This window comes from Lissotriton helveticus, chromosome 5_1 (genome assembly GCF_964261635.1).
Source record: "Lissotriton helveticus chromosome 5_1, aLisHel1.1, whole genome shotgun sequence".
Classification (NCBI taxonomy): Eukaryota; Metazoa; Chordata; class Amphibia; order Caudata; family Salamandridae; genus Lissotriton; species Lissotriton helveticus.
The window spans coordinates 1917941038-1917955780 of record NC_136065.1 but is presented as its reverse complement, the minus strand read 5'-3'; the positions used below and the strand labels follow the sequence as shown (position 1 = coordinate 1917955780).

General features: G+C 44.5%; 1 protein-coding gene across 1 annotated transcript in view; it reads right to left on the bottom strand.

Moving 5' to 3' along the window:
- KRT222 (keratin 222) overlaps window positions 1-14743 on the bottom strand; it is a 299136-nt gene that overhangs the window by 160490 nt on the left and 123903 nt on the right. The window contains exon 4 of the mRNA XM_078645497.1: window positions 3606-3762. Within this exon, the coding sequence (XP_078501623.1) occupies window positions 3606-3762 (157 nt within the window). The remainder of the gene's footprint in view (window positions 1-3605; window positions 3763-14743) is intronic.

The following is a 14743-nucleotide window of genomic DNA, read 5'->3' as shown; positions in this document are numbered from 1 at the left end:
AATTGCAAATTTTGCTATTCCTTATTTTGCATCAAACATGTTTGATACATACCATTTGTCTAATTAGCATTCGCAAAGGCCGAAATTCGCAGAATTTCGGCCTTTGCGAATGCTAATTAGCTTGATACATATGGCCCTCAGTCAATAGATGTTAGACTACGGAGCCAATGTGCTACAAAGGGGAACGAAATAGGCAGTTTTTTCTTCACTAGGGCATATAAAACATCTTTAAAAATGTCCCTGCTTATTTGTACATGGCACCGTTCCCTGTGTGCATCTAGGGTAGACCTTAGGATTACTCTTCAAAGTGGGCTGAGCAAAACATTTTTAACAGATGCTTGTATTACTGCAGTCATAGAAACTCTCTGATATTTTTAATGAGCAGTGTTCCCAGCTGACATAGTGTCTGGCAGTGTGCCTGTGGCAGACCGGATAGTCTATGAATGAATGAATCAATGCCTGCAGATTCAGTGACTGCAAGAGAGCCAGTGGTGTTCCGAAAAAGACCTAGATTCACAGTGTATGGCGAGATTGAAATAAATGTGGGTGAGACGGATGGACATCAAGGTTTTTTTGTCCCTGAAACAGTTGCTCATAGCAGCGCGACTCAAGAAGGAGGGCTCTATCCCACTTAGGCACTATCTGTCAGATTTGATAGAAGGGGGTCCAGAGAAACTTGCAGTGTTGCCTGACAACTGGTTAGCAAACAGCGATCAGAAGGGGCTGGAGCAGCATGTTTTGAAGCCAAAAGAGAGAGAGGAACTCTCAACAGACTCGTTCCTAATCGCATGGGAGTGGGCACAGTAATTGCCAAGGGACCCGAGGTCCAGCCGAAATGGGAATGGTAACAAAGTGTCTAGTATGGAGCATCATGACAAATGACGGACAGTGGGGTTCTTGTTTTGAAAACTAACTTCCTTGCATGGCCATACATTACTGCAGCAACATCAGATCATGTAGTTAAATCACCAAATAGTTATTATTTATTTTTCAGTTTTGGCATCCAGGTTCTACTTACCACGGTCAGTCGACATCCAGACCAGTTATGCCAATCCGTTCACACTGGCCCATGTCTTCTCTGTAGATGGCAAACATCAGTTATTTGTAATCTCAGAGGTGCCCAGACAGGGCGGGTCTGATTTGCTAAAAAATAACTACACAGTTTGCAGTGGCAACTGATAGCAGACTAATGTGGTGGAAAACTACCTTTTAGCTCTTACATACAATGGACCTAATTCACAAAAGATTTTCCATGCCTAAATGTCATTTTGAAAAACTAGAATTTGGAATGATGATTCCCACGAGAGATGCGAGCAGGAGCCCCAAACCAGTAACCAGGGGCTAAACAGCCTTGCTGATGAAGAAAAGTGTTGACGCTGCGTGGAAACGGTGGCCTAGCTTTAAAAAGGCCACCCAAGAATGGGAGAGGCTTGCGTGTGCTTCTGTGAATGTTTAGTTTGTGCAGGGGCGGCTCCTCCATGTGGGCGGAGGAGAGTCACCCCACTGTTTTCTCGCAGTGCGAGAAGCAGGAACATAAAATGTTATTTATAATACCATTTTATGTTCCTACTTCTCGCACTGTGAGAAAGCAGAAGGGTTTGGTTGGGTTCGGTCCTGATCTAGGGCAGGGCAGGAGTGGCTTTCCTACTCTGAGGGCGCTGACTGTTTGGTAGGCCCTACATGAAGAAAATGGCCTCCCCATAGGCGCCTGTGTTATCAGCATCCCAGTCAATCACGAAGCTGCCATTGCACCATTGTGATTGACTTAGGGAAGGGGAGGGAGGCTGCCTGCTTCCTGTGAGGAGCAGAGAGGGAAGCAGACGCGACGCGGGACCGGAGCGGGCCGGTGAAGGTAAGTTAAACATTTTTTTTTAAAATTAAACCTACCCCCCACCCGCGAGTCATGCCGACCGCGACTGAGTTTGTGGCTCGCATGATTGCCAAAAGTCTCTCGTTGGAATCAAGATATGGACCGCTTTGGACTGACTCAGTCGGGAAAACACTTTGCAGCGCGGAAATTAAAACACATTCTAAATCTTTTGAAGGGAGCTGCCAGGATTCACTGGTAGAGAAGACCCGAGTAGCAATTTTTAGCCTGGCATCCCATCCATGTCACCTACTTAAGGGGCTCGCAACTCCTTCGAGAATTAATAATATGGGTAGATTAATAAAGTAGGTATAGAAAAAAATGTAAACTTGAACATTTGAAAACGGTGTGTAGATATGATGGAATTTAAATTGGAGGCAAAAAATGTGCTTGGTATCCTTAGCTTGGTTCGTGGAAGCAGAGCAAGTAGAGCAAATAGAATTTCGTATGGACAAAGGTGGTGTCAACCAAAGTACAGGTATGCGCCAAAAAACGAAGAAAGCATGCATTAGGGGCAAAAAAATGACAGAGCGGTATGCTGGGGTCTAACATATCACTTTTTATTTTAGAAGTGAAACCTGATTTTGAAAAGTTTCAACCTACCATTAAAAGTCAAAATTTCGATTTTGTATAATTTGTTTGTGAATTAAATCAAGTATTTCATAATTTGTGTGATGTATACTTGTTTCTGTGGTTTTGCGTATTGTTTTGAGTTTCAGATGTTGACATTGCTTAGGCTGGCGTTCCAGCTTCCTATGGTGATTCAGTGGCGGTCCACAGAAGTCTAAAGATTACGAACCACTGGTCCAAAGAGATGGAGAGCAAAAATATGCACGTGCACCACGTGTACATTATTATATTTTGTCAAATAAATCACCATGTGAGAATCCAGAGGGACCTCTCTGGATTCTCACATGGTTATTTATTTAAAAACATTGTAAACTCTCTCCTCTCCCATACTTCGTTAATTAAATTATTTCTAGAGGGAGATATTTTAGTTGACAGCTAAAATGATCGGTGACTTCACACTCGCTGCTGACGTCTTCAGCGATCTGCTGGTCACAAGTTTTCAAAATGAGTCCCGTTAAATCAAGTAATGTCAAACTAATGACATATTGTGAGCTCATTAACATAACATTGCAATATATATCATAAAAATACACAGCGCTTAGACATGGGTGTGGGGAAAAAACTACACCACAATGAAGTTATAATTATGATAATATCATCGACAACAATTCAATAAAAACAGAACTAATACAAGTAATATAATGATAACAAGTTATGTTAAAGGCCCAATTCACAAAAGCTTTTTGTGCATTTGAATACAATTTTGGTGAGCAATAAAGTAATTTATGATTCAAAAATCTTATTCCAGATCAGCATTTTGTATAAATCGTATTTTGTTACATGGAAATTCTGCCAATGTGGCATTTCTGCATGAGCAAATCTGCAGAGAGTAGTGGTTTGGTGGGAATGGAGTGCACATGGAATTCTTTGTGACCCCCATCAAAGTTGGAAAACCATACAGTGCGTATGCTCAAGCCTATGTACATCCCAGACTTTCAACACCACCGTTTTGTGAATCAGACCACAAATTGTAAGGATTTCACAGATATTAATAATGAATACAGTCCTAACAACGATGATGCAATTATGACGATTGTTATACTCATAGTAAGTGTTTCATGCCCAAGATACTAAGTAGAATTTGTTAGGACACCATTGGTTCTCGTACCTCTTCGTGGTCTAACTTCAAGGCGGCGTTTTCTCTGTGCATATCTTCCAAGGCTGCCTGGAGAGTTGGGATGAGCTGACTGACCTCGGCTTCCATCTCCTGTAGCATTTCCATTTTCATTCCTAGGTGCTTGCGATATGCGTGTTCCGTTTCACACCTGAAAAAGAGGTACAAAACAGCTAAACAAAGACTGTGCTACGCTAACTCAAAACAGAAAAGTGACCCTACCGCCACCGTAGAAAGGCTTTACTGGTCTGATTCTGAAACAATGAGAATAATGCCAACACCTACAGGGGCGGAGCTTACTCAGAGAGATTCAGTTGGGTTGAATGTCAAATTTCCCAACTAAAAAATCAGTGGTCCGCTGGGTGAATGGGTGACGTGAACAAGATTCGGGATAGGCTGTTTCCATGAGGAGCAGGGTCAGTGCTGATTGGCATTAGGTAGGCATATAGGACTGATCTAGAGTTTGGTGGCAGAGTACATCGTCGCAACAAAGTACTCTCTCCACCAAACTCAAGGTATGCCCATCCTATTTTAAGTCAGTCGGACTACAAGTTTTATGTCGACGGAGTCAAAATTGACTCCGTCAGTGTAATATCTCCGACAGCCTTACTGAGTAGGGGAGGTAAGGGCATGATCGGATAGCTTTTTTTAAACTGGTCGTCAACACCAGGTACATCCTGGGGGTGAGAACAGTAAAATAAATAAATAAATAAAACATCACTACCACATCTTCAGAGACAATTCCCATGGCATAGAGGTAATTTGTTTTACACTTTTCAAAAATAAACTCAAACTTTAGGGGTTTGATATTGAAAAATAAAAAAATTGGAAAAGTGGCTGGATCTGTCAAATGCCGTGCAGGGGGGGAGGGATCCGGGTGGGATGGGATTGGGGTCAGTTGGGGGGGGGAGGGAGGGGGGATTAGTTAACTGCATTGATTCCATTGTTCCGACTACAAAAGTAATGATGGATTGCGTTATTCTATATGTGTATTGATTCCTGGCGGATACCTCTGGGGTACAGAGATCTGCAATTGTCTATGTGATCTGTCAATAAAAATCTGTTTTGAAAAAAAAAAATTGGAAAAGTTTGGCGTCAAGCCATCATATTTTATGGATCCGCATTTCAAACTTTTCCTACACTGACAGGGAATGCCCTGTTGGTGGTTCCTGCCACTGTAAAGAGATGCACGCTGGGCCAGCGGACATCTCTAAATTTAGAAGGTGGAGTAAAGGCTTGGTGGCTGATGTAAAGTTCTTCACCACCCTGTATGCCTTTGTTGTGAATCTATCTAGGACCCTAATCAAGATATCCCCGATTCATGCCCTTATATGGTTATAACAAAACATATCCTTATAAAGGCATAGGAATCATGTCCATATCTAGTTATAGCCCATGCAGTCCAAATACGGCAAGGCTACTCCCATAGACTCCTAGAAAGTACAACGCGTTCTTTAAACAAACCAAGCCTCCAGCAACCCGGGAAATCCCCCTGCTTTTGTTTTGATTTGAACAAGAACTCTTGGAGCCCAGAAAGAACTGTTAGTTGTTGGTGACGTCTTATGTCCAACCTTACGTCAAACCCGGCACCTTGCAGGTATAAATATACCAACGTTGCCTTAAGCAAACACACGGTGGTTTGGAGCAGAGCGGCTATCTACTTGCCCGACACCCATCTGATGCGAGTGCCGAAGGAAGCCGACCCTCCCATTTGACGCACTGAGAGAGACGCTGTCTTTTCTCCTGCCGAGAAATTCCAGCTCCGGTGTTTCCAGTCACCCTTGTGGGTTGCTGGGAGATCGAGTCCTGAGAGAGAGATACAAGACCTCCTACATTCTATTACCAAGGTACGGAGCTGACTAAATCCTTAAGAGAATTCTTGATTCAGATTCTTGGCAAAAAAAACAACTTAACTTAAACTGCAACTTACAGTACTTACTCCTTCCCACGTATTAGGCTTAGGTCAGGTACACCGGGGTAGGCGTATCTTAGAAGCACCAGTTGAGTACATTAGTCAATGTTTTTATGTATGTATATATTTTATCCGTTTTAAAGTATCATATGGCTAAGAAACCATATCAATGCTTTTACAGTATTATTTCATAATACTCCTTTTACTGTACGCACTTTACTTTATGATAAGTATTGCAATTGTGGCAACTCATTTCTCTTGCATGAGAAAGAAGACTGCTCAATAAATAACACCTTTTATTGAAAACGCCCGTCTCTCTATTTCTCTGCACTCCTGGTGAAATTAAGCATGCACGATTGACTGAGTGAAATAAACTGTCTATTGTTTTCACCCGACTCTAGAGATATACTCTTTATTCTGAGGGAGCAAATTTGTCATGTTTATGCGGTTGTCAGAAACTAATCCCTTTTTGTCTAAATCAGGAAAGTTAACTCCTTCTTGAACATTCGAGAAAGTTTCTAGTGACCTCTGAGCTAGCTGCAAACCTAATTAAGTCTAACATAGTCAGTAGAGACCTAGATGACCTCAGTCCTACGTCTAAACTGCTGTTTATGTTATTCCAATGCGCAGAACCTATTGGGAATATAGGAACTACACTACATGGCGCCCAACGTTTGGTAAGGCGATAATCTAATGCAAGACATTAGAGTAACTCAGTCGTGCTTTTCACACAGACCCCTTTTTACCGTAAAAACTCCAATAGACGTCTGGAGTGGGTAAAAGGTTAATATCCGCCAGAACTTAGTAGGATGAGAATCCTATGTATTAGTTTTTGGTTTAGTCAATGTTGAAGGATACAGTGTTCCAAAATATTGTGCACCTAATCTTTGTTTCCTTGAAACTTGATGTGCAACAAAAAAACTTTCTGTCAGTAAAATGCCGGAAGGCGATGAAGAAAGAAATGTTTTAGCGTCTCAACTGTTGTTAGATGACACAACTCTCCAACTGAATGACCCGAATGCTATAATCATTCCGGTTATTGTAAGAAGAACTATAACTCTTAAACTTATAGAAAATGGACTATCACCAAGAGGTGGTACAGTCATATTTGTGGTAGAGGCCCATGAATATCGGCAGACAGAGGTATTCCATTCATGGATACATTTTCCAGCAGCAAACGCTGTAACACAAGATTTCCACTATTACAAAATAGAGGAACCTCCGGATGAATACGCTCCTTTCGAGGACGTTGAAATCCCACTAACTTACCAAGAGCACCTGCTCTGGTTTAATGGCACCCTAAAACATCAAAATTACATTACCAGGCTCGGTCCACTAGGTAGACCAGGAGCCACGTGGCCGGTTCTAGCCAGCTACACACCACATCCCGACATTGAAAAAAATGTCAGACCGGGAACTTTTAGCTCAGCTAAAACAACTAATCAAAATACATAGGCAATTGGTCCAATATGTTATGCGGACTTCAACAGTCCAACCAGCAATAAAAATTCCACAGCACACCCCTCTACAGGGGAACACAAATAAAATCACATCACAGAATATACAATCAGCCATTGGCAAAATGCCCGCAAAACGGGAACAAATTCCATTCTGGTTAGCACAAAAAATCACTCAGATAGAGGCAGTATTTCCTGATACTACACCTCATGAAAAACACAGAATTCTGACTATCTGCCTTCCAATGGGGATCGCACCACATGTGGAGGACTGTGACACTTGGGGCAAGTCTTTGCTTCGATTTACACAAAAACACATGGTGTTCCGTCTATGGCGGTTATACCAGACGTACTAAGACAGATTCAAAATGAATACGGTCCGGAACCTGCTTTAACTCTGGGTATGAAATTACTGAAAGACTTCAAGCAGGTCTCGGCTATATTATTAGCCAATATAAAAGGAGAAGCAGCGTCTGTGGCGATTCGCCAGAAATTGAAAGAAACAGATATAGCAGAACAACCATTTGAACTTGCCAGAATCATAGAAAAATCCTATGAAGAACTAGGAAGAGATAGTTTGGGTGGGAAACCAGTAAAACCCCAACTAATTGAAAATCCTGAAAAAACCTTTATTAAAAATAATCTGAATACTCCAAAAAAGAGTTGGGATGGTAATAAACAATCCACTCCCAGAGAAAAACGGTTTCAGTCCAGAGAAAGGTCTCCTCAACGGAGAGATAGATCTCCAGAACGAGGAGGCAAGTCTCCCCAGAGGGAGCCCTCTGAGAAAAGATACAACCTTAGAGATAGGGATAAATTGAGAAAACCTGACAGATATCAAGATATTGATACACGTCCCTCTCGATCTTTTCAGACTTCCTCACAGAAATCGGAAAGAAGAGGACGGTCAGAACACAAAGAAGAGCACGTCAAGTCCAAAGACAAGGAACCTGCTCATCAAAGTAAAAAATTACAATTTCCAAGAAAGAAGGTAGCCAGTATTAAAATAAGACATGCCGAGGATTCTGAGGACACAACTGAAAAACGGAGAGTGGGCCCAGACAATGCTAGACAGCGCAGCAGAAGTAACCATAGCTCGCAAGATCCTGATGAATCTTCTGGAGACAGTGGACATGAATGAATACATTCAGGTGGAAACTGCAGACACCAGAATTAGCAAACCCCATAAATTATACGAAATAACATTGCGTATAGAGGGGGACAAAACTAGGAAAGTAAGGGGTTTCTTTTGGGATAACCTTTCGAAAGGCTATGACATCCTGTTAGCTGAAAAAGACTGGCCACCAGAGTTTGTCAGGGAGTGCCCTCATGGCGAAGAAATGATTATGCCTGCCTTCTCAAATCATATTCCAATTCATAATAAATACACATTTGCAAGAAAATGGGCAGTGGCCCAAGCTCCTGCATTATATAAAAATCATGTAGGATGGGATGAGGATTCTCCTCACCACAAAATCCAGTTAAAAAGTCAACCTACTGCACAAAGGCAGTACCCAGTTAAGCAAGAAGCTAAAAAGCAAGTCAGGGAGATCTTAGATAAACTTGAATATCAGGGGGTGATTGAAACATGTACCTCACAAATGAACAATCCTTTGTTTCCTGCCTCCAAGCCAGACGATTCATATCGTCTAGTTTTGGACTACAGACACTTAAACTCCTGTTGCAAAATATTTGCAGTACAAAACTCACACAGTGCAGCACTAATGAATAACATTGTGCGCAAAAAATATAAAACGACATTAGATATCTCTAATGGATTCTTTTGTCAAAACATTGCACCTGAAAGCAGGTATTTAACCGCTTTCTCAACAATGGGGTCTCAAAAACAATTTTGTCGACTCCCACAGGGATTCAAGAATAGCCCAGGATTATTCTCAGCAAGGGTAACAGAGGTACTACAAATATATGATGATGAGGCATTATCTTATGTCGATGACATCTATCTAACAGATGATGACCTGGAGACTCACTTAAAAAGAGTGAACACCGTAATACTTGGGTTCGCAGCTGAAGGGTACAAATTCAACTTTAAAAAGTCACGAATTGCTCACCTAACTGTCCTGTTTTTAGGATATGAATTATCAAGTGAAGGCAAAAGCCTAGCAGACAATTTCTTAGAGAAATGTGCTGTACTCCAAGCACCAAAAACGCTGAAGAACTTACAATCAATACTAGGTTTCCTGAATTTCGGAAGAACATACATTCTAAATTATGCAGAGAGGGTTAAACCTCTCTACGAATTAATAAAACCTGATTTCAAACCATTCAATTGGACTCAGAAACACACGGAAATTTTAAGATCATTACAAACAGACATGTTAACTAAAACAAAACTGCAAACACGCGCAAACGAAGGCAACCTTGTAATCCGAGTCATCCCAGGAAGATGCGGATTCACATACCTGACCTCTAATGAGGGAGAAACGGTACCAATAGCTTACAAATCACATTTGTACACACAAGCTGAAATGAAATTCAGTTGTACTGAAAAAATTCTAACTGCGGTTCAAACTGCTGTAGCAAAAGAAAGAGCCCTAGCCCAAGGCAAACGGATATCTGTTTTAACAGCAGAATCATCCCTTGAGGCAGTAACAAGTCCACGCAATGCGAATGCTGTGGCATTAGATCCAAAATGGATACAATGGGAAAATTCTCTTGCTGCAGAAGACGTGAAACACGCTTTTGATCCGAAAATGAAAAAACTAGAAAATCTAGAATACGAACGTGAATACCCTCTGTCAATCGAAATTCTGCCTCTCGAACAGTACAGCTGTGTAATCTACATGGACAGATTTGCACAACACTACGATGTGGATAAAAAATCCTACAATGCAGCGTGCGCGATTGTTAAAGGTCGCTGGCGCTTTGGTATATTCAGGCCGATAATCACAAAAACTGAATCACTCAGAAACTGTACAGCTCAGCGAGCTGAAATAAGATCTTTGAAGATGGCGCTTGAAAATGCCGATCGCGAATTCCCCACACTAATAGTGTGCGATTCGCATTACTGCGTCCAGTCTTACAATAAGAGCATGCAGACCTGGATTCAAAACGGTTATAAAGATGACACAGGTGCCACAATAAAGCATAAAAAGCTATGGGAACAAGTAGTTCTTTTGCAGAAAGAACTACGAAAGACTCACGTCATACATACACTTAGTCATCAACGTGAAGGCGTTGACGTTGCAGGGAATTGCAGGGAATAAGGCACCAAGAGATCGTGAAATCTCTAAAAGAATTACAATCAGAATACTGGGGGCCGGGGATGAGCCTGCAAAATTACAAATTTGCAAAGGATTGTCCAGACTGCAACAGAGATCGCAGTTGTGAACCGGACCAGACTACTGCCAGGACTCCTTTATTAGAAAGCATCAGGCTATCTATACGCAGAAATCCAGCCAGAGAAATGCGTTCCCATAAATATTAAGACTAGATTCACTTAAAATGTAGACCCCAGCGCTCGGCTGACGCCAGAACTGTTATAAAAGATTTGCGAGTCTTTATCGGCACATACGCAATTGGCATGCTACTTTGAGAAAGGTGCATACCTGCGCGCTTTGCTGCTAGCGATATTAGCGTGGAGCGCTTACTATTTCTATTTTAAAACTCGTTTTTTATTTTATATTGAAAACTTCGTTTTCCTGGTTTTATATACCTATAATAGCGCCCACATTCCCGCACTATAAACTGTGCCCTCACCGCTTTTTTGCGGAGTCTGCTGTCCTCGCTTGATGCCCTTGTGCTGCCTTTTGCGTGGCGCTTGGCCGCCATCTTGGGGGTGGTGGTTGTCGACCGTGCCATCTGTTTGAGCGCTCTAGCGCTTGCCAGGACCACAGGTGAGCCGGTATTTAAGACGAGCACGCTGGTTGCTCGTGCTTGAGAAAGGTGCATACCTGCGCGCTTTGCTGCTAGCGATATTAGCGTGGAGCGCTTACTATTTCTATTTTAAAACTCGTTTTTTATTTTATATTGAAAACTTCGTTTTCCTGGTTTTATATATCTATAATAGCGCCCACATTCCCGCACTATAAACTGTGCCCTCACCGCTTTTTTGCGGAGTCTGCTGTCCTCGCTTGATGCCCTTGTGCTGCCTTTTGCGTGGCGCTTGGCCGCCATCTTGGGGGTGGTGGTTGTCGACCGTGCCATCTGTTTGAGCGCTCTAGCGCTTGCCAGGACCACAGGTGAGCCGGTATTTAAAGCTCGCACGGGCCGCGCAGCGGTGACGCGCAGCGGCAGCGCCTGACTCTCGCCTGAGTCAAGCCAGAGTCTGCCCGTCTGCGCCCGTCCGCGCTAAGGACGCGCGGGGCGCCGCGGGATTTTCTTCTCCTCATTTTTGGAGTGCTAGGATGATTATTTATTCTAGTGTCTCGCTTCGCGCCATTAGGGATTCCCTCCCTCGCTGCCTTGTTGCACCACAACATCCGCTGTGTGGCCCATGTCAGTGTGTCTGTAAGAAATGGTCGCTGGACAAGCCTGTAGGTATTCGTGACCCTGTCACCCCCCTGGCTCTTCGAGTTCCGACTGGTGACTCCCCTACGATTGGAAGTTTGGGGCACGGCCTACGATTCTTAAATCTTAATACCAGATCTCTGGTAAAACACCACCTGTCCATTGCAGACCTTATCGTGGATGAGAAGCCAGACTTGCTGGCCATAACTGAAACCTGGCTTCAGGACACCGATGATGCCATAGTCAATCTTGCTTGCCCTCTGGGCTATTCATGTTTTACATCTAACCGCCGGTCCAGAGGCGGAGGTATCGCCTTATTTATCAAATCCGCTTTCGCATGTACCTGGACGGTCTTGCAGATTGCTGGATGTGAAAGCGCGCTGTTCAAGGTCATCGTCAGCCCCCAGTTCTCGCTGTCAGGGATGGTTGTTTATCGCCCCCCGGGCAGCGATGCTGCTTTTAGGAATGCCTTCCCGGAGGCAGTGAGCTCATGGGCTACTGGCTGCGCTAATTTTTCGATTTTAGGTGACCTCAACCTCCATTTCGACAGGCTAGAGACTTTGGCTGTCAGTGGTTTTCTGGCTGATTTAGAGGCCCTGCAGTTGATCCAGCTGGTCTCTCAACCCACACATGTGGCCGGTCACACTTTGGATCCGTTTTTCACGAACTTATCGGATGTCCAAATTGTGGCGGTCGCTCCGGTGGCATGGTCTGATCACTTTCTGGTGTCCGCCTGGCTACCCCTTCCTGCCACTCCTACGATTCCATCTTCTAAGTGGATTCCTCGGCGCCACTGGAATAAGCTAAGGCTAGAGGACCTCCACTACATCATGGCCGCTGAGCCTTTAGGTCCTCTGCTTAATGCTACTGTGGGCTATGACCTGTTCTGTAACTGGATTACTAAGGCGCTTGACGCCCTGGTACCTGTCATCTCCAGTAAGTCCAGTTCCCGACAGGCTAGCCCTTGGTACGACAATGCGCTTCGCGCCTTGAAGTCCTCCTGTAGACGGGCAGAAAGGGAGTGGCGTAAGTCGTATGACGCCGCTAGAAAAACTGCTTATCTGGCCTCAGTCAAGCTTTACCACCGTGCTATTTGTAGAACCCGGGCGGCGTTCTACGCAGCGGAATTTCGTAATAGCCTAAATCCTACCAAGACTATCTTTAAAACCATAAAAGATCTGATGGCAAAGAGAGTTGCTCCGCAGTTGGATAGCTCCATCTCCCACTGCGAAGCCTTAGCCACTTTTTTCTTGGATAAAGTTAAAAACATCTACCAGGCATTTCCAAGTACTGCGCTACGTGTGATCCCTGCGAGGGGTTCCAGTAGCTGTCCATCACTGCACTCTCTCCCCACTCTCTCGGATGAGGAGTTTGCTAAGTGGGCTCTGCGAGTCAAATCTGGCTCACCTGCAGACCCGCTAAGATCTGCCCTTTTCAGGGATGTTGCTTTTCAGGGACGCACAATAGTGTGTTCACTGATTAACCTCTCCCTGACTTCGGGCCTTGTTCCTGCCAAGTGGAAGCAAGCGGTGGTCTCCCCGATCCTAAAAAAACCATCTTTGGATCCTTTAAAACCAGAGAACTACCGCCCCATCTCTCTGCTTCCTTGGCCGGCCAAAGTCATGGAGGCCCACGTAAATCTGGCCCTCGCGGAGCATATGACCCGAGCCAATGTCCTAGATCCCATGCAGAATGGGTTCCGTGCTGGTCACAGCACGGAAACGGCCCTTCTGGCAATGGTTGAACATTTGCGGACTGTGTTGGATGCAGGTCATACGGCCGCGCTTATTCTATTAGATCTTAGCGCTGCCTTTGACACCGTGTCCCATCGCATCCTTCTACACCGCTTAGAGGACATTGGCATCTGTGGTTCGGCTCTGCAATGGTTCCGCTCCTTCCTCAGTGATCGCTCCTTCTGCGTTGCCACCCCTCCTTTCCAGTCCAAGTATCATCCTCTGGACCTGGGGGTTCCCCAGGGCTCCTCGCTGAGTCCCACGCTTTTTAATCTGTACGTGCAGCCGCTGGCTGAGGTCGCTAGGCAGTGGGGCCTAACCATGGTCTCCTATGCCGACGATACTCAGCTAGCGGTTACGATCAGCGGGGATGCCGAGCAGGATGCCCCCAGGTTCCGTAATGGACTGAGAGAGGTGGCCAGCTGGATGAATAACAACTGTCTCCAGCTGAACGCAACAAAAACCGAGGTGATGATCGTTGGAAGGGATGCGGACCATTGGGGGGACAGATGGTGGCCACCTGAGCTGGGGCCGGCCCCGGCACCAGTCTTGGAGCTCAGGAATTTGGGAGTATGGCTCGACCACTCTTTGAGCTTTGTGACCCATACCAAGAGAGTGGCGGCTTGCTGCTTTGGGGTATTACGCGGGTTAAGACCTCTGCTTAAATTTTTTGATGCTCCAACAAGACAGCTGGTCATCCAAGCAATGATCATCTCCCGGTTGGACTACGCTAGCTCACTCCTTTTAGGAGCGAACCAAGCTGAGATCCTTCGTTTACAACGGGTACAGAACGCAGCAGCTAGGGCGGTGGTCGGTTTGCCACGGACTTGTCCTACTTCTAACACTCTGCAGTCCTTGCATTGGCTACCGATCAAAAAGAGAATTCATTTCAAGGCCCTTAGCTTGGTTTTTAAAATCCTTCGAGAGTCGGCTCCAGAGATTCTCAATAAACTTATCTCTCCCTACGTTCCCACCCGTTCACTCAGATCTCTTGGTCAATCCCTTGTGGTCGTCCCCCGCTTCAGGCTCTGCCGGATGGGTGGGCGCTCCTTTCGGGTGAAAGCTGCGATTCTTTGGAATGCACTCCCCTTGGAAATCCGTCTCTTGGATGACCTTTTATCTTTTCGTAGGGCTCTGAAAACCTATTTGTTTTAATTCTATCTTTTAAGTATTCCTGCTTTTTTTTGCTGGTTTTAGTGTTGTGTTATGTCCGCCTTTCTCTGCGCCAGGACGCTCCTTCGCTGGAGCAGCTGTGCGCATTAAAAATGTAAATAACATAACATAACATAACTTTCTGACCAGGGTCCTGCGTTTAGCTCTCGAGCTTACAAAGAGGCCATGGCCAGCATGGGCATTGCATTGCGGTACTCTTCTCCCTTCCATCCGGAGGGAAATGCGGTAGTGGAAAGAAAAAACCGTGACATAAAGCAATCTATAACGGCGAGGGTATTAGGTTCGGGTGATGGGTGGGTCGAACATTTAACAAGTGTCCAACGTAGTCTTAACAATCTGCCAAGAAATTCTCTAAAATGTATCACTCCATACGAACTATTGTTCGGT